The sequence below is a fragment of the Parasteatoda tepidariorum genome, chromosome 5, assembly GCF_043381705.1.
Source record: "Parasteatoda tepidariorum isolate YZ-2023 chromosome 5, CAS_Ptep_4.0, whole genome shotgun sequence".
Lineage (NCBI taxonomy): Eukaryota > Metazoa > Arthropoda > Arachnida > Araneae > Theridiidae > Parasteatoda > Parasteatoda tepidariorum.
In genome coordinates this window covers 78,625,435-78,652,379 of record NC_092208.1, presented here as the reverse complement: position 1 = coordinate 78,652,379, position 26,945 = coordinate 78,625,435, and the positions used below count along the sequence as shown (strand labels likewise).

Sequence of the window (26,945 nt, the reverse complement as noted above, 5' to 3'; positions counted from 1 at the left end):
ATTAGAGATCATGCAAAAATATTTAATAATTATTTTAATCGAAGTATCTTTGAACACACACACAAAATGAACTTAACTTTTCAGATGGTCATTGTTGAAAATCTTTAACAATCTATTAAAATCGGTGTTTAGATCTTGGATAAAAATGTTTAAATTAGACCCATGGTTCACATATTTTTCTAACCGTATTTTATGAACACTTTTGCTATGTAGTTGACTAGTATAAAAAGGATAATAGGCAAGAAATAAAGTTGATACATGAAATACTTCTTTTACTTTTAGAGATTTAATCGATGAAATGAATGGCATATTGGCAGATCATTTTACTCAACAATACGATGGACTGAATAAGTTACTCGAAGATCTTGAGTGTATCTTTGAAACAAAGAGAGAAACATCTGATAAAAATGGAATTGAAAGGTATTTAATTTAATCATGAAAAAATATTTCACCACACCTATGATGTAGCCTTAGACTAAGGGGACACATCGTTCGATGGCCAATGAATAGACCCTAGTTAGTGTATCTCAACACAAAAAATGGTGGCAACTACTTTACACCAAAGTAGTGTTCCACTACACCAGGGATAGCTAAACTTTTTTGATCATCGACCCCTATATAATTTTTCGAAATCTCCATCGACCCCCTCACAAAAGAAATTCTCTGTTAGTTAAAATAAAACTCTATTAGATACTGTGTTTGTACATTTATTTTATGATTTTAAACATTTATTAAAGTAATAGTACATTGTGTAACAATAGTTTTATGAAAAATATATTAATATTGAAATTTAAATACCTTATTATTAAATAATAAGTAATTATGCATAAGTAGATATAATAAGTAAAGTAACTAAAGATTTACTGCTTCTTGATCAATGAGATGGGTGTGCCTGGTGTTTTTTTGCAAGGTTCGCTATATTGGGTTCAAAATTGGTCAATTTTAATTTTCGTCAAAATTGGTCAATTTTGTAATTTTCGTAAAAAAATACAAAGTGTGCTATAGTTTTGTCGCGGGCTGTACTAATCCATATTATTAATGCTTACCTTCTTTTTTGTGCATTGATAATTAAAATTGATATCTAAACCAAACGAATGGTTTTATCGAAACAATAACTAATTATCCAAAACTATAAAAGTTTTAATAATGACACTGCAAATATTCAACACAGTTTGCAAAGATAGCTGAAACTGCGTATGATATTTGCATTTGTAACGTCAATGCTCGTCACACGTGACATTTGGACAAGCGCACATATGCATATGACTTATAAACTGCGCTGAGTTCGTGCCACTGCGCGGTGGTACGTAAATACTTGTTTCACCCCAATAAATATACGTTTATTAATTTATGTTTTATAAAGAAACTGATATTGAGTCAATTATAAAAAAAATTCACAAATTTTACATACTTAATTAGGTATGTGTGATTTGCGTATTGAGAACTGGTTTTTTTTGTTGACCCGCAAGCGACCCTTCCGATTCGGATCGACCCCCATTCGCCCTCCTGCCTCAGATCGACCCCCGCTTCTGTTAAATAGACCCCTGGGGGTCTATATAGACCACTTTGGCGACCTCTGCACTACACTAATAACTCCTACATCAATAGTCATGATAGTTCCAGGCGTAGTGAAGCAACAAAAACGTTCTTTCACAGTACTTGGTGTAAAGTAGCAGCCACCATTTTTGTTATACAGTTACAGTAAATTTTTTATTTACTGTAAGATATGATACTCTTAAGAGTTAGTAATGTTATTTTTATAGTACAATATAAAGTAGGAATCATTTATTTAGGATGTATATAGACACTGATTCATAAAATAAAATAAGTTTGTTAATTAATCAAACTCACAGCACAGAGAAAATGTTAATATGAATTCAAGCTTGGATTAACAAAACCTAAGTGAATGGAAGTTAAATATTATAAAATTATTTAATATAATTGACAAATTTCTGTAGACTAAAAACATACGTGTCTAATTTAGCTGTTTGCATGATTAATTAATCCAACATAAACATTGAATTTAGCTGCCGACCAAATCCAATGCTGTTGATTATCAATAAAGAAGATTGAAACTTGGTTTTAAATAAGTTATGAACAATTTGTCAACTCAATCCGACAAGAATATTGGAATTACTTGACAAATAATAATTGACCATATTATTGGAACTTGCTGCCCCATAGACACTGGTGTAGATAGCTAAGCCTAATTTTAGGCTTCGATGCCATAGATCGAAAATTAAAAGAGTTCATATCTTCGAAAATAATGTCGGTAATTAAGTAAACTCACTCATTATGTATAGCTCGAGTATTCTGTCATTGATTATACCAGTTTAAACGCACAAAAAAATTTCAATTTTCCTTTTTTCCCCCACCAAAATTTATGATCACTTAATTTGATTTGATTTATTGATATACGACATAGATTTGCAGGCTTATGTGCTCAATTAAGGCTTATAAACCTTTGTCAAGTAGAAGAACAGATAGCACAATATAGAGAAGGACATCAAAAAGAATACATCTAGGGTTACAGCGGGATTCGAACCCGCCACCTCCACGCTTAACAGAGCGTTTGGCGGGCGATACCACTCGACTAGGAAGGCCCCATGATCACTTAAAAACGACAGGAAACAATATAAAATCCTTCGCCCCTGTTCCCAACCATGAAAGGGAGTTAAAATCTTCTTAGCTTGGTGTAAATTTCATTAATTATTGGTGTTAGGATTTAACTACACCCTTTAAAATGTGTATATACGCTCGATATGGTATTAACTTGATTTAAAGTAATCATCTGCTCAATGTTTAGCATTTTTGAACACCAAATTCGAATAGGTATTACACCACAGTTTTTACAATTTATATTAAAATCCTTCGGAAAGATGATTTTTTAATGCAATGTATTCAATTGTTTTTGCAGCAACATTTGTGATGAAGTGGAAGAAAGTGGATATGAAATACGGCAAGATAATCCGAACATAAAAAAGAAGTCAAAAAAGTATAGCCTTAGACGTTTCTTTAGAAATTTGTTCAGAGGCATTAAATTATCCACGAAAAAGCAATAAGAGTTTTTGATGTTAAATACGCCAACTGTTCAACAAAAATGACGTATTTTTCGCAATATAAACTCATGCTTCGACAAATAGAAGTCCATCGTGAGACGTTGAAAATAGGCTATGGTTATCTGCTTGTGCTAAATGTTAAATACAGCAAAACAAAATCTCTTTCAATGTAAGACGTTTAAATTTCAAAAACCTACAGAGATTGGTGTATCATTGGCTTTCACGAAGGATCATTTCCCAATTGTACAAAAGTTCATATGCAGCATTACAGTGATGAGAGTTTTGGATCAGTTGACCGACAGAAAGCGTTAGAGGACACCGAAAGGTGAAGTGTGCATGTAATGAACGATACCTGGTCGACATGCCTCTGAGAGACCATCCAGCTTCACCTAGACAGTTTGCTGCAATTAGGTCCACTGCTATAGCTCTATTTTTGTCTCCTTCGTCAATCCGTTGAGATCTGGTATACCTTGAATTACTTGCAAAGATAAAAGAAAATATAAATATGCTGTGATTCAATTTCATTGTAACGCTTAGAACACATATTTTATTTAAAATAAAAGTTGTCAACACTTCTCTTTAGAGTATTCTTTAACACCATAATGTTAATTATTTTTATTGTCCTTTTCGATTAAAGTGGCATTTTCAAAGCCTTATCCAAAGGAAAAAAGTGCCTAGTTTCCCAGTGCCTATTTTGGCAGAAATAAGCACCAGTAATACAAGCTGATCTTACTATATTAAAATGCTTATGAAAATAAAGTTTCTAATAATAAAAATATAAAATACCACTTTGAAAAAAGATATTTCAAAATCGGAAACTAAGACTTTTTGTGTTTAAAAGTTTAAAGGAAAGAAATCTTTGTAATTAATATATAATAATAATAATAATATTGTAATAATAACTTGCTAATAAAATTGTGCCGTTTTTGTAAGCAAGTTTCAAAGTTAATAATCATCTGTACTTTAAAAGTAATCATCAAGGACAGAATATTTTTTTATCTAGGTAATCGTTTATTTCAATAGTAAAACGTTAATACGCATAGTTATATAATTTATTAACAAAACGCTCTTCGTTTTCGTGAAAAAATATGGACTTTAATGATGAATACGAAGCTATTATTGGGGGTTTGTGAGTGTAGGGGGATTAATAGGAGCAAACAGATGGCGGAGTCTTCTAATTTCTTATAAATTAAATGGTATTTGTATAGTCAAATGTTGCGTTACGTAGTCCGTTTTTATTTGACTAAACCTGAAACTTTTTGATGCAAGCGTGATGCTCTCGAAAATGGATACACTACACAAGAAAAATAAGAATATAGAATAAATAAATAGGAATAAATTCTAAAGTTCAATTAGCGTTCTGTAGGCTACAATTGCTTTTTATATGATAAAAGGCTGATTAATAGCATTATCTTATGAATAACTAATTCATTATTGTAACTCAAAGCAAACATAAACTTTTGATCCTGTATGGTTTTGCATCGCGTAACAAATCATTTATTTAACTCATTTATTTAATGTGATGTCTAAAATTCCATGAGATAAACACGAAAAAAAATTCACCAGAAAGATGAGACTGTAAAATCAATTTGTTTGTGCGATTGGATACTTGGAAGCTACGTCATCGAAATAAAATCATTTGTCAATTCAGAAGCCAATCAGGTTCGACAAAAGCGTATGACGTCGCTTAATGGCATCCAATTAAATCTGCTTTAGATCACATGGTTTTGGCCTAATCCCTTATTTTTCTTCTAGAGTTACAAGTACCCAATTAACCATCTACAAGTTGCAGTTAATATTAATAAAATAGAAGGCTAATAGATAGCCTTAATGCATGAATAAATAATTCATCATTTTGACGTAAGGCAAACGTAGATGTTTGAACTTGCATAATTTTTCCAAAAGCTCAATAATTTAATTTATTTAACTCCTAATAATGTAACTCAGTACAATATCCAGAAGGGGTAAAAAGAATAGTTACAAGTTACATTAAATTAAGCGTTGAAAAGATCATTATAAATTTCAATGCTTAATCGTTATCAGTATTTTAATTTCAACATTAAAATCGTTAATATTGTCAATACAGTATTATATATTTAATGATAAATTTCAATTTGAAACAGAAATTGCATTTATATAGTTACTATGAATATAAATTTATACAAATTGTATATTGTATAGGTAACAATGGACTTAATTTTTTTCTGTATTTTGTGAAAATGACATTTCTTGCACGTGAAATAAATATAACGGAAAAATTGAAGTCATGAAGATTTCGAAGCTGGTCGAAACTTTCAAGATAATATGCAGGTTTTCATAAATATGAGCTTAAAGCAGACAAAAGAATTTTGACTTCACAGTGGCATCGCTTGATATTGTAATTCTATAAATCGTGTTTCCAAAAAAGAATAGCCAATTTTGATTTCATCGCTTGGAAACAATGAACAGTATACGTAAAGAGTCGTGACGAATTCGGGATGTTTATTCTAAGCGTTTTAATATTGGGATTTGGCTTGTAAGATAAATGTCAGTCTCATAAAAAGAAAGTAAACGATGGAGGATGTTTAGCTCTAATTAGAGTTATGATTTCAAAATGGCGAAGCAAGGTAAGAAAATTAAAAACCTCTCATTTTCAACGGATCGAAGTGTACTCTGCATTGAAAGTAGGGATTCAAGTAATCATATAGAAGGTATGTTTTTTTTTAAAAACTCAAAGTACTAATTGATGATTAGTATATTGTCAAGTAACTAAAGAGAAATTTCACTATTTAAGTACTTAATATTTGCAGAGTTTAAAAGTGAATGAATTAGTTAAAAAATATTAAGCAATTTTAATAATTTTTGCTAAAATTAATGTCATTTGCAGTAGCTTTTACTTTTTCGAACTTTCATAGGTTCAAAAATTAAAAACTATGTGATATGGACAGCGTAATAATATGTTATGCCCGTAACTCGAATTTATAAATTTTTTTTTAAATTTTAAAATACTAAAAGTCAATATAAATAGGGGTAAGCATAAATGACCCCAAGAGTTATTTGAACAAAAATTGCTGGAACTGCTTGAATTTTTCCCCACTTTTTTTTCCTTAATTACAAATAAAGTCCGCACGTACGACATTCGTAAAAGATGGAATAACTCTAATACAGACTTCGAAATTGAAACTGTAAATTGCTCTGAAGTATGAAATAAATACTTAAAGGAACTCTTCTGAAAATTTTAGAGAACATCCTTTTTGATTAGGTCACAAAAAATTGCTAGGAGTAAAAAGTTTGGGCCTTGTTAAATTATTTGGGTGCTCTGACAGAAAAGTGATTCTCTACGCCAATTGTGTTAACCTCTGGAAAATTATACGAACTCAATTATGTTTTAATTTAAGAAATAGAAAAAATTAATATTTTTCGTTTCATTTAATTCATTGAAATGACAAATTTCAAGTTTTACAAATATCAAATTTTATATCTATAAATATTTTAAAACAATAAAAAAATGTTTAAAAAATGCGATACTTTGATTAGGTTTCGGGGATGGTCGTAAAAATTAGCCTTACTTATGCTTTAATTGTAAAACTTTTGCCTTACTGGTGTTTTTAATGATGCTTAATTATATATGAAATAGGTACAACTGGTATTGTGGTAATTAGTGTCTGATATACAAGCATAAATATAGAAAAAGATTTTTACGATCCCTGGATTGCGAATAAGTATCAAGCTTATAAATTTAAACTTTCAAATTTTGTAACTAAGCATCATATCGAACACATTTCACTGATTTAAATGAAAATATTTGAAAATATTATTTAGTTACTTTAAAAATAGAGCTATTTCGTTCATGTAAATTCGAATAATTTCCTTTTTGAAGGGTATTAGAAAATAAAAAAAGAATTCGAAAATATAAATCAAAATTTAAGGTATTTAGCTTAAAAGAATAAAGTAAATGTTAGTTTTGAATACGAAAGTTCAGAATTTGTGATAACTTTGTTTAATTGCTGTCGGGAAATCATGATTTTTGTTTTTGATAATCAAGTTTTGAATCAAATGTATTTAAATTGTAACAATGATAGACACTAGGATAATTTATCACTAATGCGAAAAAAATATACTTTAAACTTTTTATCGCTATAGAAAAAGGAAAAAAAAAACTTTTTGATGTGAAAAAAATCTTTCTTTTCCTTTAAAATTTCATAAAAGTAAATAAATAAACTTAACATTTTACAATTCCCTTCTCTTTATCTGTCAATTTGTTATGATTCTGCAGCTATTAATTTTTATGAGTGTCTTTCCTTTTCTGAATTTATCTCTGCTAACTCCACTGTTTATTAATAATATCAGATAATTGTTAGGTGGAAATCCAGAAAAACATATTAGGCAAATATGAGACATATTGAGTTTAATTGTTTCGTAAATTTCTTAAAGTGTGTTTCTTTAATCGATTTTTCAACATGTTTTTAGATTATGTAGTCATTTGGTTTACTTATTATAATTACGTAACACATTTTTAGTTTCAGATGAAATTTTTACAGCGGAAGAGGCCATAAATGGATCAGGTTATTTAGGAGTTTTTCAAGCTAAATTGATAGTGTTTACGGGTTTCATATGGGTAAGGCAAAACTTTTCATAATCCTCAATAATTTATACTCTTATCTTAGATGATTAGAGAAGATATTAGTAAAAAAATCATTTTAAATAATTTTAAGTGAATGAAATTTGAAGGTCAATATAGTAAGTTTAATATATGTTTTTACACTAATGTATAATTGGCATACATTAGTCCAACTGAATGTCGAATCAAAATAAAATAATAACAAAGCTCTACGAATACACATGGAATTGGCGATTGTTTGGCGATATCAGTATATTTAATATTGTGTTATACCAAAAGAAAATATTGATTTCTTACGATATATCGCGATACTTTAATTGTAACTAATTTACATATTTTTTATATTGGACAATGTTTTCTCGCTCAAATGGAGGAAAAAAAAGATGCATTTTTCTTTGACTCTTTGAGTAATTTAAAAATGGCCAAGTAATTATAAATTGCACAAATAAATTAAGAGTTAAAGAAGATTGGTAAATGGTTTTTGTGTTTTTACTCATTGGATCACGATATGGTCAATATTTATCGAGTGTCGATATTTTTCGGTTTTTATCGAGTGTCGATATTTTCCGGTTTTTATCGAGTGTCGATTATTATCTTTTGTATTACGATTACCATTTAACATGCGTCGATATTCATATCTCTCAATATTTTTCGACAGTTATCGTGTATCGATATTTATTATATTAACGATCTAGCGTGATCTTTGTCACTATCGAGATAATTAAAAACATCGCTATTTCAAGATATATCCGTCATCTCTAGAAACGATGGATTCCTGACAAAAATTTTATAATATTTCACGTAAAAATGCCGACTGCTCAGTTATTTTATAAAAATGGGAAGTCAGAATATTGGCATTTAAGTGTTAGACTGTCGGCAGACTCCCCTTGATAAATAACATGGTTAATTATTGTTCTAGGTTAATATAATTTTGAATGAAAAACTATTATTTCATTTTGATTTACATTTTGTTTGCAGTTTGATGGAATATGAGTTTACATCAAAATGTAACGTTATTTATTTTTAAATCCAGATGGCTAGAGGTGTTGATGAAGTCCTTGTAAGTTTTATTGGACCTTTACTTTCATGCGATTGGAAATTGGAAAGATGGCAGGCTGCTGTTATAGTGACGGTAAATAGGGCCAAATTATTAACTTCACTGATTTTAAGATAATTTATCATAGTTTTTTTTAAACATTTATTATAATGGCAAGATTTTATATAATTGAACTCTTTTAGAAATAGCTGTACAAAGTTTTTTATAAGCATAATATTTGTTAATGATTTGAGTTGATTTTTGTACAATAATATCCACGTCCTTTGTTGTTAATGTTTCCTATCAGTCAAAGTCTCATTTAAAAATCATATAACTTTTTTCATTTGAAAATGTTTTTCTTTAACCAATTCTTTTAGGCATTTGAATGGATAAAAAGGAACGAAATAAGCGAACTAAACAAGCTGTTTTGGCCAATCTTTAGAATTGTATTTTGAGCATGAACGTGTATATAAATTCCAAAATTTTTCGGAGAGAAATATTAATTAGGATCAAAAGGATTTAAGTCGAAACTTCACTTCAGCGAAAATCACGAAAGATTTTTTACTTATTCTAACTGTGTGGGATACATTTCAGAAATTAATAGTTAAAAATTAAAATTGATAGAATTTAAGAAAAATGCTTGAGTTAAAAATTTGAAAAGTTTGCTAGTTATTACTAACTGGGAAATTTTAGTTATAACCAACTAGTCAATTTTAGCTATAACTAACTAGTCAAGTTTAGCTATAACTATCGAGTCAATTTTAACAATTGTCTTTTCGAATGACAGCTAGTAGTTCTTAGATTGGCATCAATGGTCGCCTTTTAATCGTGCCATATTGCGTATTTTTTTTTTACTATATTCAATTACGAACATTTTATCCTAGTAATATTTACCTTAGCAATGTTAGGATAAAATATATTTTGTCTGTGGTGTTTAACTAAGAGGCAAGGGTGCAAAAGATTTTGCCAAAAGAATTATATAAAGTTCAACACTAGTAATTATATAAGTAATTGAGGTTCTAAAATAATTCAAATATTTCATTATAAGACATTGTAAATTGCGTACTGTTCATCTTGGATGTCCGAAAAATGACCAACGATTTGAAAACTCAATTAAAGAGAAACGGTAGAAGATAGAAATGTATGACTTGATGCTTCCTGGTTAGGAAACAGGATATTTTTCATCAAGTTCTAAAATTACAACAAAGATCGTCAACAGATTACGCTGTTGATTAATAAAAATTTTATGTTTTTAAAATGATCACTGTTTCTAACAACAACATGGCGTTGTTCTAGGGCAAAATCAACAGATGGTCGTTTAATTATTTTAATTGAAATAGTTTTACAAAAAGTAGAAAACGCTATTTTATGGGTTTTATCGTTATCATATGGTTATGAACTAAGGAACTAATTCTGAAATTTGATGAAAATAGATTTTAATCGCCTTCAATTTTTTTAATAAATGCATTTTTACATCGTCTTTATCATATTCATTATCTATTTATTCATTCTATTTATATTCTATATAAAGACATTTTTTAAATCTTTAAAGGGTTCACAGTTGTCATCAGCTCTTGGATGCATTTTATACGGCATCTGGTCCGACAGATACGGTAGGCGAGCTGTAAGTGTTAATTTTTCTGCTTCAAATAATTGATATGATAAAACAAAAGCTTTATTCAAATTGAAATGTTGCATTGTTTTTTTTTTTCATGAAAAAAAGGCACTGTCATCGACTCTGATATTCTTCTTTGTATTTGGAGCTGTGTCTTCAGGTTTGCCAAGCTACACGTGGTACGTCATATTCCGAATGGTGTGTGCGTTTGCTGCAGGAGGTCTTCCACAGGCGTGAGTTAAAGTAGAGTTTAGATATTTAATTCTGTGCAGTTTGGGGAAAGAAAAAAAACACGTATAGTACTGCTTTGCTTTTGTTAGAACTGATATTGTTGAAGTTCCTATTTAGTTTGAAATGGCTAGTATGTATAATCATAATTAAATATCTTAAAGTGAAGGAACGTAGGAAATTTTTTAAAAATTGAATTTGTTCAGTTTGATGCAACTTAATAGTATGCAAACACTGCAGTATATTTTTCTCTCGTTTAGGTTGTACTCTTCTGAGACTTTTTCCCAGTTTCTCGCGGGCCACTGCCCGGAAGGTGCCAAGACATAGTGATTATTTTGCCACAGATTGCGATACGGAAATTTTCCTTTTCTTTACTTATTCATAAATAAATTAGCTGTAAATGATGAATTGATTACTTTAATTTAAATTAAATAGCAATTACACATCAAAGATTATTGTATATGAGTAGCAAAATTTTTTTAGCGAAAATGTAATTGCGGTTTTCGAGCTTATTTTTTTTAAAACTCAGATTTGCACAGGCTTTAGTGAGTATTGCTGAAATAAGTTTTTATCTTCGCAAACTAGAAATGGCGGTTTTTAAAGTCAGCCTATCGCAACTACATTTTTAATGGTATACAAAAAATGACCAGCAATTTTAAAAATTAATTTAAGGGAAACGAAAAAATAAAGACATGTAAAGATCTCTGAGTACTGCTAAAGAAAAAATTCAAAATATTTAAAGCAATTAAAGATAATACTTCCAGTTGTAAAAAGTGCTAAGCAGCTGAAAATCCAAAAGGAATTGAAACAAAAGAAACAATGAAATATGAAAAAATGAATAAATATGTTATATATACTGTTAAGGAAAAAATTTAATTTATTATCACTAAAAATCACTGGTAGTTATCAAGTTCGTCAACAGATGGTGCAGCTAAGTGGGAAAAAAACTATTAAAAATGTTTTAAAAATAGCCACTATTTCAGATTCGAGACACGAAAAAAATTAATTAACAATTAGTTGTTACAACGTAGGCATCTGTCTTATATTTATTTTATTATTGTTATTCTTTATACAATTTTTTTTAGTTTTATAATTTAAACACGAATTACAGATAAAAAACCAGTTATAGTGGTGTACAATAAGGAAAAAAAAAAGAAAATTGCAAAACTAAAACATTTAGACATAATTGTTTAAAAATAGTTAAAATCATATTAAAAATATCAAAGTCGTTAGAATTGTCGTCAAAACTATTGTAAAATCTGCATATAGAAAAAAAATTTATTAAATTATTTTTACAAAATAAGATTTTAAATAATTCTTCATTTCGTATCTTGCAATTTATTTCAAAAAATTTAATCATACTTAAATTATCCCAGTGATCAATCATTCTGTTTACAAATTTTACAGAAAAATAATGAACAGGACGAATCTCTACTACATACTAATCAGGGAGCATTAGAAATATTTTTGCATTGTCAATACAGAAACAACAAGTGTATAATGCTTATTTTTTATAATATGGAAAACGTGGACAATTATGGAAATTTAAAGAAGTTCACATACTTCCAATTATGTAATAAGTGTGCACGTAATGAATATTTATTGAATGTGAATTAAACGATTTTATAATTAATTTTTCCTTGTATTGTAGGCTGGTGCTTGTAAGTGAATTTACTCCAGGTGGTAAGAGAGGTCGGGCTGTATTTATTCTGTCTGTAAGTGATTTTATGCAAAACTCAATGAACTTTTAAACTAACTAAATCCATTTCTTTGTTAAATTTAATATATATAGATATATTTATTGTTTTGAGTAACCAAAACATTATTCATACTGTTATCAGAAAATTAAATCTGATTCAAATATTATGATCATGCACTATACTCTGTTGCAAGTTAAGAAAAAAATCATTATCCATATGGAGAGAGCCTGTTTCCATCTAAGTGCATGAGTGCAGGCTAAATGGATGCCAAGTTCCCAACGCGAACGAATATCAACAACGCCAACTTTTGAAACGACGTTGCACAACCTTTTTTTTTTTTTTNTTTTTTTTTTTTTTTGCTTTCTCTCTAAAATCATGTGAAACGGGGAAAACAAAACTTATTGAATATTAAAAATTAGAAAGTAATAAGAATTAACAAAATTGTATCTAAAAATCGTAAGAAATATACACCTTTCTGTTGGCATTTTAAGAAACTGATCAAAGAATAATAAGTATTGTTTTTTGCAGACAATTTTGTTCCACAGCGAAACAAAAGTAAAAATTCTTTATGACGCATTCGATTTGTTAAAGACATGCCAGCATAAGAAGTGCTATTTTTAGTGGTTCAATGAAATCCAATGTTCTTGCAGCGTCATATAGTTGTTTCTTTTTGAAGAACAATGTTTTCCTTATTTATCGAAAGTCGCCAAATCTAGGATTCTAGTAAGACTATGAAACCTTAACCCGTTTTCAATAATTCTATGATGTATATCGTAAAAGATAGTACGAATTAAATTTCTGTCTGAGGAGTTAACTATTAAAGGTTTTTATATTGTTTTGAAAGCATAATTATATAATTTGATAGTTAAATAAAACGAAGCTACATGTAGTCGTGGATGATTACTTAAATCCTATACCGCAATGGTCTTTTCTTAACTTGCAACGGAATATAGCACAAAATACAAAGTCAAACCGAACTGAATTTGTTGTTTTGTGATGAAGTCATTTTCATTAGACCCAAATTGAAGACTTGCACGTTTCAAAACCACTGATTTATTGATATTGATGATAAAGTTTGCTTTAAAAAAATTCTTTTGTTTTTTACAAAAAAAGCAGCAGCATCAATTGCTTTAGACTAATCTATTTAACTGTAGTTTAATCTTCTGTGATTTTTTTAATTCTGATTGTCAGTTAATAATAACAGAATTTATTTAAAGCAATATATTAGAATGACAAAAATGAGCTTAAATTTCTAATTTAAGCTTACGCAAAAATAAATTTGGCACTCTTTTTGTAGAACTTATCAGAACCAGATTTCTTACCATTACCGTGTATAATAGAATTCATTTAGTAACCATAAACAATAGCGCTTGTTTTTAAAATCAATTTACAGATTTTTCCTCTAACTTAACGATAAACATTTTCACCAGAATGTTGTGAAACACCAAAAAGTCTTTACGAATTTCCTAAGTATTGTACAATTCTGACACTATCTATCATTGAAAAGGTTTATAGTCCTTTTCCCCATATTTTTACATACAAAGAGTATTCAATTCAGAATACTGTCGCTTGTGTATACACTTAAATAAAGAAATTTGTCCAACAAATTCATTGTGGAAATAAAGTATGAAAGAGGATTAAAATAAAGAATAAACATGGGATCTGAAACTATGTTGAGTAAATGAAAATTACGCATGCGTGATTTAAATCTAGAGCAGACGAAAAGTAGCTGAGGTTAATTGAGGTTTGTTCTGGTATGCGATTACGAGGTAACTCTTGAGGTTGAGCTAAAAAATGTATTCTCAGTTTGCGCAATAAACATTTTCAATGATAGTTTGGGTCAGATTGACGCTATATATTTCTAATGTTGGTTGTATTGTGGAGCATCATGTTCATGATACGATTACAGCTCTTGTTACGGCATCATCATTGTGCAGAATTTGAAGACGAGATTTTTATTTCAAATTTGTTAATTTCGTCATTTTTTTCTTCATTTTATCTCAGGTGTTCTGGGCAGTCGGAATAATCGGTATGATAGCTTTGTTGTATTCGGCCTCGGAACCACCCCAGAACTGGAGGACATTTGTTGCTATTTCTTCTTTACCAGCTTGCATAACAATGCTCTTGATGAAAGTAAGAGTTACTCCCATCCAGGGTTTATTATTGTTTTAATTGATTTCTTTAAAAGAAAAATACGAAGTTAAAAAAAGCAAAGTCAAGTTTGTGTCTTCGCAATATAAAGGAAAAATAAATATCTTTGACATCAACATGTATGTACCTCGAATGACGTAACAGCTCCGATAGCAATTATTACATCATTCAGTAAAGTGCTGTGGAGCACTAAATTCTCGAGTAAAAATTCATGATAGTGCCAGCTGAGAATAGCTTGTCATAAGGTTTGTTCTGAGGTTATAGGTAGCAAAAATTACAGAAAACAAAGCAGATATCTAAACTTCACTTTTCTTATCTATCTACTGAAAATTCATCAAGGATCAATCAGTTACTAGAAGCAATCTATTGGAATAAATTTCATTTCAATGTAAATTAACATAAACAACTAGATGCCAACAACCACTTTATTACGGCAATTGTTTAAATTATAATGGTGAAATGATACAGTTCAGCCTCTGGCTGAACTGCCTTATTTCACCATTTCAAGTTAACATCAAATAGAGTTTTTATATACAATATAATGGGTGTAGTTAAATCTAAATACTTTTAAAGTGGAAAAAAATTGCATTGAATTCACTCACATTCACACTATACAATAGTTATTTTCGCTTCCGAAAACACTAACGTTGATACACTTTAGATATCGCCAATAATATGTTTAATTTACGGTTAAAGTAATTAATCCGGTTATTATTAATAGTAACTGGTCAATATTAATAACAACAGCTTCTTCTGATCAAAGGGAGAAATATTGAAAATTATTCACTTTAACCGGTTATTATTAATAATAACCAATGAGGTTTGGACAATGTGATTAAATGGTTTATATAGCATTGAGACATGGGTGTGCCTCTTTATGTGATACGGTTAAGGTGGTAATCCGGTTATTATTAATATTTACCAGTCAAAATTAATAATAATCACTTTTTCTGGTCAAAGTGAGAAATTAAAAGGGGAGCTTTACATAGCGTGATCTATGGCAGAATAATCGCCATGTCTTAGCGACTTCTGGGCAGCGGAACTTCCAACTTCTTTTACTCTAATAGTACATATACCGTAAAATTTTTGTGTAAATCTTAACACAAAAAATGGGGGTAACTACTTTACTCCAAAAGTGGCCGTAGTAAGCCACCTGTAATGTAAAGAATATGGCCCCATTTTCGGTGTTCAATAATTCTAAAATTTTAAATAACAATAAGATTTGAAAAGCATACGAGCTAAGTTATTTTTACAATACAATTTAAAGTATGAGCAGCCAATTTAGGATGTATACACACAATGATTATTTAATTAAAATTTGTTTGCAAATCAAATATATTCATGATACAGAACATTAAAACAAATTCGACTTAAGCTTAACAGAGCAGAAGTATATATAAATGAAATATTATAAAATTATATAATACAATTTACAGATATTTAATGAATTAAAATATAATTATTCATATAACACAATTAAAAACATGCATACATTTTATAACGGCAGGCTTTATTTTCTGTAGATGTAAAGCAGCGTGCAAGACAACAACAAATTCACGTCATTTCGTACTCAGTTGTAAGGAATGCGCTGACAAAATCCAAAGTTCAATATCCAAAATTGGCATTTTTGGAAGCGAAAGTAATTCATTAAAGGTGTGAATGGGTATATGTATTTCTTTAGTAGGTACGTAGTTACAGCATTTACGTCGCACTAGAGCTGCACAATGGGTTATTGGCGACGGTCTGGGAAATATCCTTGAGGATGATCCGAAGGCATGTCATCGGAATTCTGAACCTCTGCAAAGGGAATGGCTCTCCTGCTTTGGTAGCCGACGACCTGCGCGCGAAGTCATGCACTTAACAGTTTAACGATATCGCGTATCCTCGGCCGCTGATCAGGCTGATCAAAGAGTCACCCACCCACTTACTGACTGCAGCCAGTGATGCTTGACTTTGATGACATGAGTGTTCAGCAGGGAATCGTGTCTTAAGGATCAGTCCACCGTGGGACTCATTTCTTTGGTGCAAGTCCTGCCATTTTTTGTGTTTAGGCTTAACTACACGCTTCAAAGTACATATGAATATTCGATTTGGTGTTAACTTAAAATGAAGTGCTTCTTCAAAGATTTTTTTAAGCTGTTTCACACGAAATTCGGAGTGGTGTTACACCACAGTTTCTATGGTGTATATGAATTTTCATAAATTAGTATCCTATATTGAACAGTTCGTAGTTTTTTCCAGAGAGTATACGATATCTGCTTATAAGTAATCAAGACACAGCTGCCAATGTGATTATGGAAGAGATGGTGGAAGAAAACAAACAGAATCTGCCTAATGGAGTGCTGGAGTCAGCCATTGATTGGAAAAAAAGAGGACGATTTGGTTACCTTTTCCGCAGAAGCTTGTTAAAATCTACATTGTTATTTTGTTTCATTGGGTAAGAACGATTTTTGTAGTTTAATTTGCTATTTATTTAATTAATTTACGACTTATCTACACATCATTGAAAGTTTTTAAGCAAATTAAACTATTAATTTGAGCAGGACCATTAAAAATAATTTCTAAATTCAGTGGCGAATCGAAATATTTTTTATAAGTGTTGAGAACTCGGAAGTGTAAATTTTGAAACGGAAATATGTGGTATTATAAATTTTTTTGAACTGTTTCACTGCATGTCTATAAATCAATGGTATTTTACATTTAGACAGGTAATAGTACATGAAAATATTTCGGTGAAGTAATTATTTAATTTCTACTTTAAGCTTTTATTAAATTTCATTAGGTACTGAAATTCAATAAAAGCATGTTATTAAAATGTAATTAACCCATTTTTACGCAGCGTGACTCATACTTAACGGGGAATGGTAAGAATTCTATGGGAATTATTCTGATGTGAAAAATGACTGTTTACACATCAATCAAATGTTATTTATTATTCTGGAAAATAGCTACCAGATGCACATTTTACATTTAGTTAAAAAATAATCACTTGTATACATTAAGTTAAAAAATAATAACTTTTTAATAGGAGCTTTTTTTACGTCACGGAATATAAAAAAATTCAGGTTTTAATGGGTTAATAACAAACTGAAGCGATAAGATATTACTTGATTGAAAACTTCATTCTCTTCAGAAATAATTACGTAATATTTAAACATTTTTTTTATTTTTTAAATAANTATTGGAATAAATTTTATTTCAATGTAAATAAGCATAAACAACTAGATGCCAACAACCACGTTATTACGGCGATTGATTAAATGGTAATGGTGAAATGATAAAGTTCAGCCTCTGGCTTGGACATCCACGTGTCGATAATGATCAAAAGTCGAGGAAAAGTGTATCGACAGTAGAATATATTAGATTCATTATTACGCGTCAATACCTATGATATTTTTGTACAATGTATCAGTGATAAAAATTCTTACATTTAAAGTGGAAAAAAATTGCATCAAACTCACTTCACATTTACACTATACAATAGTTATTTTCGCTTCCGAAAAAACACTAACGTTGATACACTTTAGATATCGTCAATAATATGTTTATTTTACGGTTAAAGTAATAAATCCGGTTATTATTAATAACAACAGGTCAATATTAATAACAAATTCTAATAAGACTTCTGGTCAAAGTGAGAAACATAGAAAATTATGCACTTTAACCGGTTATTATTAATAATAACCAATGAAGTTTGGACAATGTGAGTAAATGGTTTATATAGCATTGAGACATGGGTGTGTCTCTTTATGTGTTACGGTTAAGGTGGTAATCCGGTTATTATTAATATTTATCGGTCAAAATTAGTAATAATCACTTTTTCTGGTCAAAGTGAGAAATAAAATGGGGAGCTTTACACAGCGTGATCTGTGGCAGAATAATCGCCTCGTCTTGGCGACTTCTGGGCAGCGGAACTTCCAACTTCTTTTACTGTGGTTTATAAATACAAATAGTACATGCACCGTAAAAACTTTTGCATATCTTAACACAAAAAAATGGGGGCAAATACTTTACTCCAAAAGTGGCCGCAGTAAACCACATGTAATGTAAAGAATTTAGCCCTATTTTCGGTGTTCAATAATTCTAAAATTTCAAATAACAGTAAGATTTCAAACGCATACGAGTTAAATTATTTTTACAATACAATTTAAAGTATGAACAGCCAATTTATGATGTATACGAACAATAATTATTAAATTAAAATTTGTTTGTAAATCAAGCATATTCATGACACAGAGCATTAAAAAAAATTTGACTTAGGCTTAACAGAACAGAAGTATACATAAATGAAATATTATAAATTATTCAATAAAATTTGCAGATATTTAATGAATTAAAATATAATTATTCTTATTACACAGTTAAAAACATGCATGCATTTTATAACGGCAGGCTTTATTTTCTGTAGATGTAAAGTAGCGTGCAAGACAACAACAAATTCAAGTAATTTCGTACTCAGTTGTAAAGAATGCGGTGACGAAATCCAAAGTTCAATATCCAAAATTGGCATTTTTGGAAGCGAAAGTAATTCATTAATGGTGTGAATGGGTTTATGCATAGGTAGGCAGTTGCATCATTTACGTCGCACTAGAACTGCACAATATGGGTTATTGGCGACGGTCCTTGAGGATGATCCGAAGGCATGCCATCGGAATTTTGAACCTCTGCAAAGGGGATGGCTCTCCTGCTTTGGTAGCTGACGACTTGCGCGCGAAGTCGAGCACTTAACGGTAGAACAGCTTAACGATATCGCGTATCCTCGGTCCCTACGCAGGCTGGTCAAAGTAGTCACCCACCCGCTTACTGACTGCAGCCAGTGATGCTTGACTTTGATGACATGAGTGTTCTACTGAGAACCGTGCATTTAGGATCAGTCCACTGTGGGACGCATTTCTTTGGTGCAACCATTTTCCATTTTTGGTGTTTAGGCTTAACTACATTCTTTAAAGTACATATGAGCATTCGATTTGGTGTTAACTTAAAATGAAGTGTTTTTTCATAGATTTTTTTAAGCTGTTTCACACAAAATTCGGAGTGGTTTTACACCACAGTTTCTATAGTTTCTATAGTGTATATAAATTTTCATAAATTAGTATCCTATATTGAACAGTTCGTAGTTTTTTCCAGAGAGTATACGATATCTGCTTATAAGTAATCAAGACACAGCTGCCAATGTGATTATGGAAGAGATGGTGGAAGAAAACAAACAGAATTTGCCTAACGGAGTACTGGAGTCAGCCATTGATTGGAAAAAAAGAGGACGATTTGGTTACCTTTTTCGCAGAAGCTTGTTAAAATCCACATTGTTATTTTGTTTCATAGGGTAAGAATGATTTTTGCAGTTTAATTTGCTATTTATTTAGTTAATTTATGACTTATCTACACATCATTGAAAGTTTTTGAGCAAATAAAACTATTAATTTGAGCAGGACAATATGTGGTTTTAATATTAAATTTCATTAGATACTGAAATTCAATAAAAGCATGTTATTAAAATGTAATTAATCCATTTTTACGCAGCGTGACTCATACTTCACGGGAATGGTAAGAATTCTATGGGAATTATTCTGATGTGAAAAATGACTGTTTTCACATCAATCAAATGTTATTTATCATTTTGGAAAATAGTTACCAGATGTACATTTTTCATTCAGTAAAAAATAATAACTTTTTAATAGGAGCTTTTTTTACGTCACGGTATGCTAACAAAATTCAGGTTTTATGGGCTAATAACAGAAACATATTAAATAAAATCCTGAGAAGTTGAAGCGGTAAGATATTTCTTGATTGAAAACTTCATTCTTTTTAGAAATAATTACGTAATATTTAAATTATTTGTTCATTTTTTAAATATTTCTTATTTGTTTATTTTTGAAGTGAATGAAGTTTTCAATCAAACAATAGGAATGTATGTTAAAGACATCGTCGATAGATTTTTAACCTTATTCACAGCGTACTAGATTTTTTAAAATTTTACACTGATGTGTACTCGTGGGTAATGACACAATAAAGAAATTTGAAAATGAAACAAATTTGTTTAAAAATTAAAATTTTGAAATTACATGCATTTTGAGCTTTGCTAATCGGATAAAAATTTATAAGGTCTTAATTTGGTACATTTAAAAATGATAATTTTTAGCCACAAATGTTTTTAAAAAATTGTGCTTTTTGTTGTTATGATAATTCTAATTACTTTTTGCTGAGGGTTTAAATTAATTAAATTACTTTTTTGCGTTACATATTTATTTTATTAACTACGTTAAGATAACCAAAATTTCGCAAAGAGAAACAAGAAAGAGAAGCGAACTGTTGTACTATGGACAAGATTAACTGAGATTAACGCGTTTTTCTCGCTTTGAAATTAAATTGTAGAAGGTTAATTCAAATGACTGTAATAGAAGGAAATATGGCACATTATACATTCATGTAAGCTAGAAATTAAAAAAAAAAAGACTCAATTATTGTAATTGTAGCTCCTCCGTAATACAATCGTCGCTATGCGATGAGCACTTCGAAATTCATGCTTTTGTTGGAAGACAAGGCGCCAATTTCGTCTTTTAACTTTACATTCTTGTCATGACATGAAAAAGTAAGGGTCTTGAAAAATGGAGAAATGGCTTGGCCATATGGCCATGTTCGAGTAAGTTTATATAAATATACTAAGATAGGCAAGCGGATCTAATAACCTGCCTATAAATGTCCGTTTTTGAGACGGAAATTTAAAATATTTCTTTAAATTAGAACTAATGCCAGATCTACTAATAAAAACAAAGTGTGAAATAGGGATGGGACAGCTTGGTTGGTTGGAAGTTGGGTTCGTGTTCGTGAGAACGTGAGTTTGAATCCTGCCAGCCGAAGAACCCCAGTGTATTAAATGGTGACTGGTGCACGTTAAATCTGTCGGAGTCACAAAGTCCTCTAAGTTCCCATAACAAATTAATACCTCTGGGGATTCTGAATTCGAGATTGATTGTTCTCTGGTTTATGTCAAAATTATGATCTGTGGATGAAAATGAATGAAGTATGATTGGGTCGTCTCTGTAAAACTGGCTTTGACATGTGGGTATTTGAAGTCATATTCCTGGTCATAGATGGCACCACTGAAAAAACAAGAAACGTTCCCTCTGCCTCAAAAATTCGCTTGATTTCAAGGAAGCTTACTGTTATTGGCAAGCAACAACAGTAAGTAACAATATGACACAACAACAATTGTAAAATTGTTAGCTTAATTAAATTTTATTAAGCATGCAAACTGATTGTCTGTATTTTATTTAATTTCTAGTTTGGGTACTGCTGTATCGTATTCAGGACTGATTATAATGTCTCCTGCTATCATGAATGAAGAAATTGAACGTAAGTTAGGGAAAAGGGATTTATTGGCACTTTTTTGTTGGATTAGTGATTTTTCGTGAACAGAATTATGAATTGTTTAGTACAGAAGATTTTATTTTGACAATACTTTTGTAATTATTGACAGTCAAAAATAAATAAAGATAATTAAATCTAATATTAATAAGATTTAATAATTTAATAAGATAAAACTAATTAAATATAATAAACTTTTTAATACAATTTTCGTGAGTTCATCAGTGTAAAAGCATCAATGACGGATCATAAAGTAACAATTGAATTCTAGAAATTGGCCTTTATTTATGTATTTAATAACTTAATATTATACAGTGAATTGTGTATAATTTCATGTGCTAGATATGTGTTTTAGATTCATTTTGATTTCGAAGTAACATTTGGATCCAATTGAATGCAATTTAGAATTAGTCGGTTCCATTTTTTTAAAGTAGAATTCCTATTATCTAAGCACATTTTAATCGAATACTAATAATTCGATTCAAAGGTATCTAAAGGTACTCTAACTGATTCAATTCAAAAGTATATTTTTTTCACACATGCGCTTTATTATTATTTTTTCTAAATTTCAATAATATTCTGTCCTAATTCAACTGTACACGAGTTTCACAGAATAAATAAAAACGCTCTTTCGACTAAAGGAATGCAATTACTTCGATCCCAATTACTTCGGGCAATCTAGGCTCATCTGTAATTATATTTTCACAGACCAAAGCATCTTTTTCGATTTACTGTAATGATAATATGTGAATTCTTCTTTTAATTACCTAATCAAACTGTACCGAAATGAATGTTGGTAATTAAATATATTTTTTTACAAATATGTGATGTGTGGAAGGTTGGTACATAATGCGATAAATCAAACACTAAATTTATTAAATTTTATCTATATTTACTTTGCTCCGTACTCGTAAGTTAAATACTAAAAGTATATAATTTGTGAATCCAGTCAAATTTTCAATTTAAATGAGACATTGAGAATAAGAAATAATAGCTGTTTTTTTTTAAAATTTATATATTTTTGGCTATGAAATGAAATTTTCTTTAAAGGCAGGGAAAGCCTGATTGGTAGGGCAATGGGCTCGTGTTCGTGAAGACGTGAGTTCGAATCTCGCTTTATCCGTGTATTAAATGGTGACTGGTAGAAACCCTGTGTATTAAGCGGTGATCAGTGAAAGCTAAAACCGTTGGGGTCACAAAGTCCTCCAAGTTCCCATAGCAAAACAATGTCTCTGGGATACTGAATAGGAGATCGATCGTACTCTGGTTAAGGTTTAAATTACGATGTATGAATAGATCCACCCGTTGCTCTGGGGATGATAAATGGAGGTATGAATGGGCTCTTCCTGTAAAACGGGTTGTGGCATGTGTGGCTGAAGTCGTATTCTTGGCAATAGATGGCACCACTGAGAAAACTGTGATCTTCATTCCATGAACCGTGATCATATAACTACATACAAACTTCTGGAATAGCACAGCTCACATAAACATCTTATAGCCATCATGAAAGTTTCGTGTTTTTCAACAAAAACATTTCTTAAAAAAAGCTCTCCTGAAAGCTTTAAAAAGGTTGTTTATTATTATAATGCCCAAAATGCTTCAATACCGACACATAGAGCCGTGGTGGCTCAGGGAATAGAACGTTTTCCTTCCAATGAGGTGAACTGGTTTCGAATCCCAGGTAGTAAATATGAATTCCACACCTGGCTCGCACCGACCACAGTGCTGACGTAAAATATCCTCCATGGTAGACGGATCATGGATTAGAGTACCCTTGCCGTCAGGTTAACCATCGGAGGCTTTCATGCTTTACCTCACCATACAACGCAAATGCTGGTGAGTTCAATCAAAAAGTCCTCCACGAGGGCAAATTTCTCCCAATACTTGATCCAGGAGTTCCCTTGTCTTATGAATTGGGTTGAAAATTACAAATATACGGAGTTGAGCATTAGTAGCCGTAAACTCAGAATCAACGATGGTTATGAAACAAAATGAAAGAGTATAAGTAGCAACAACATTTTCTTTAAGTATAAAAGTTTACGGAAAATCTGAAAATATATTTAAAACAGACATTTCCTTCGAAAAAAAAAATTTTTTTTTTTATCATCGAAACAACAAAATTCGTTTTGATTTAAATGCTTAAAAATGATTGCAAAAATGTGCCTGCAACTGTTTGTTGAAAAATTGTTTACTTCATCGTATTTAAAGTTATAAGATTAATTTTTCTTGAATAAAATACACCTTTTAAAGATATTTAAGGGGTAATAGCTGTTTCATAACTATGATTTGAAAATTTACAAAAATTTAAAGCTACTTGTAATCTCCCTTTGATCCTAATTCATCTAAAGGAAAAACGGTAATTTAATATTAGCAGTACTTATTTTTTTGTCTCATTGACAAGAAAAATAGGCGTCCCATTTGTTATAAATATTACAGATTAAAACGGCCTCGTTTTTTTCTAACTTTAAAAATAATTCAACCGATTTTGGTCCGGAATGTATATTTATTTTAGAACTCAAAATTAAAGAGAAAAAAAAAACGGAATTTGAACATTTAGCGAATACTAAAGGCAAATTTTTATAATATGTTCTTCAAATATTTTTCTTAAAATTAAGTTTAAATAAAATCTTACTATGAAGCATTGTTCTCAAAATTATAATAGAGGTAAAAAAAATAAGTATTCTTATTGTTGAATCTCTTAAATTGTAAACGTTGATTGTCTTTGCGAATGGCTAATAAAATCCCAGTCCGAAATGGAAATAGCATCAGATAATAGTTTGCACAACATAAAATTTTACCTAAACAATTTATAAATCACGATCAGGCATAGTACTTTTTTGTTCTCTTTGTGTTTTTTGAATATAAGCGTTAAAAATATACAGATAATTTAAAATTAATTTGATATTAGAAATGAAAGTTTTTTAACAACAAAAATTTCACCATTGAAACAAATTTCATGCTCCCGCTTCACAAAATTTTTCGCTCGGATACTGTAATAAAACTGGGCTGATGTAAAAACAGAATTTTTGTTGCTGTTGTTTTAGAGGATTCATTTGTCTGATGGAATGAGAAATACTATTTGTTATTTTTCTAGATAGTTATAGATAGTTTACATTTAAAAATTAAAATATTTAATACTTTTTACTCTCAATTAATTTTCTTATTAACTTTTAACTACACTAAAGGTAAGACAGATGAAGTCTTTCCTCATAATGGAAAAACTAATTAATTGATTAATAAATGTTTGAAACATTGATATTCATTTAAGCAGAGATGTTAAGCGTTTGTTTTTAAAGTCAATTTACAGATTTTTCCTCTAACGTAACGGTAAACATTTTCACCAGAATGTTGTGAAACACCTAAAAGTCTTTACGAATTTCCTACGTATTGTACAATTCTGACACAATCTATCATTGAAAAGGTTTATCGTCCTTTTTTCCATATTTTTACACACAAAGGGTATTCAATTCAAAATACTGTCGCTTGTGTATACACTTAAATAAAGAAATTTGACTAACAAATTCATTGCGGAAATAAAGTTCGAAAGAAAATTAAAATGTACAATAAACATGGGACCGGAAACTATGTTGGGTAAATGAAAATTGCGCATGCGTGTTTTAAATCTAGAGCTGATGAAAAGTAGAGGTTAATTGAGGTTTGTTCTGGTATGCAATTCGCTGTATAATCAATTAATTCGCAGTAATTCGCAGACAGTATGACATTTTTAGGCTACTTAAAAAGTAAGATCAGCTATGTGATTTTATTAAATCCTCCTAATTATCAACCTTCAAATTAATCCTCCAAAGTACAAAGAACATAGAAGATAGTAATGAGCAATAATTGAAACAAAGTGCTATGTTAATTAAATGATGAATCAATATGCATTTTGAATCGAATCTTAAATGTAACCAATTATTTTAAATCACCAAGAAAAAGTAAGTTTTCCAAAAGTTAGACCAGTTATGTGATTTTATTAAATCCACAAAAATCTTTCAAAGTAATCCTATATATTTAAAGAACATTGAAACTAATAATGAGTAATAATTTGAAGTGTTATATTAATTGATGAATCAATATGCATTTTGTATTGAATCTTAAATGTAACCAATTATTTCAAATCATTGCTTAACTTTGTGAATATTTTGGTTTGTTCCATTAGAATTGAATATAACAAATTCTGAGAGAAACTTTCTGGGCAATGTTCATACAGTTGTGGAATGTTTACCAAATGTAACAAGTACAGAATTTATTGAGATAATGTGGACAAGTGCTTTGGATTTTCCGGGTACGTATTTGTTATCATTAAATAACGTATAGAGCTGAACAAAAGTCTATATATGGAATTGAATTAATCAATAAATGGTTCACGATGAAAAATGGAAAGTTATTATTAATATAAATAATTTACTTCCAGTTTTTGATATGTAAATGTTTCTTCTTTTCAAAGTTTAAAAACAAGTAACACTATCATACAAGGAATTTCACAAGAAATAAATGTACAGTGAGCAATAAAGAAAGGGCCACTCTAAATAACTTTTGATTTAATGATAATGATGAGAGTTTTACGTTCGAGGACTCAATCTTAATAGCTCGGAGGGGAGATCCCAAATATGTTAACTAATTGGTGCAGGAGAAATAAAGTTACGAAAATAATGATAACATAAGATGATCAATATTCAGTAACAGTATAATTAATATTTAGGGGTCCAAACTTTGGACCGCTTTCCTGACCAAACTATTGGAGCCGTATTTCTCAGGTTGCGGCTACCTCGTATAATTCGGGGGTCAAAAATTCGAATCCATCGAAAACAGGTATGTTTATTCAAAGAAAGCATGTTTTTCTTTCTGATTTTGAAATTTAAAATATCGTCCAAATCAATTAATTGGTATATTTGAGGTCACCTCCTCGAATCATTAAGATTGAGTCCTGGAACTTAAATATCAGATCATTGCATCAATCGTTTATTTTCATGCGCACTGAATATACAGGGTCTTTATAATTAAAGTTCCACTTTGAAATGGCTATAAAAATATAACTACCCGACCAAATGTCATCAAACTTGGTAAATGTCTATAAGAGGTCATGGGATTTTAGTTCCCGCAAAAAAAAAAAAAAAAAAAAAAAAAAAAAAAAAAAAAAAAAAAAAAAAAAAAAAAAAAAAAAAAAAAAAAAAAAAAAAAAAAAAAAAAA

The 26,945-nt window shown here is 30.0% G+C and overlaps 1 protein-coding gene across 3 annotated transcripts in view; it reads left to right on the top strand.

The window, feature by feature from the left end:
* The first annotated feature begins 5,522 nt into the window (after nucleotides 1-5,522).
* The window catches only part of LOC107443217 (synaptic vesicle 2-related protein-like), a 30,617-nt gene continuing 9,194 nt past the window's right edge, over nucleotides 5,523-26,945 (top strand). The window contains exons 1-10 of one of the 3 annotated variants that reach the window (XM_043047346.2): nucleotides 5,523-5,749; nucleotides 7,565-7,656; nucleotides 8,693-8,791; nucleotides 10,248-10,319; nucleotides 10,419-10,543; nucleotides 12,190-12,253; nucleotides 14,243-14,371; nucleotides 16,621-16,826; nucleotides 21,672-21,742; nucleotides 25,914-26,039. In XM_043047346.2, coding sequence (XP_042903280.1) covers nucleotides 5,653-5,749; nucleotides 7,565-7,656; nucleotides 8,693-8,791; nucleotides 10,248-10,319; nucleotides 10,419-10,543; nucleotides 12,190-12,253; nucleotides 14,243-14,371; nucleotides 16,621-16,826; nucleotides 21,672-21,742; nucleotides 25,914-26,039 — 1,081 coding nt within the window. In that variant the 5' untranslated portion in view covers nucleotides 5,523-5,652. Of the gene's footprint in view, nucleotides 5,750-7,558; nucleotides 7,657-8,692; nucleotides 8,792-10,247; nucleotides 10,320-10,418; nucleotides 10,544-12,189; nucleotides 12,254-14,242; nucleotides 14,372-16,620; nucleotides 16,827-21,671; nucleotides 21,743-25,913; nucleotides 26,040-26,945 lie in introns of all 3 variants that reach the window. The other 2 variants (XM_043047345.2, XM_071180660.1) reach the window with 2 other exon arrangements.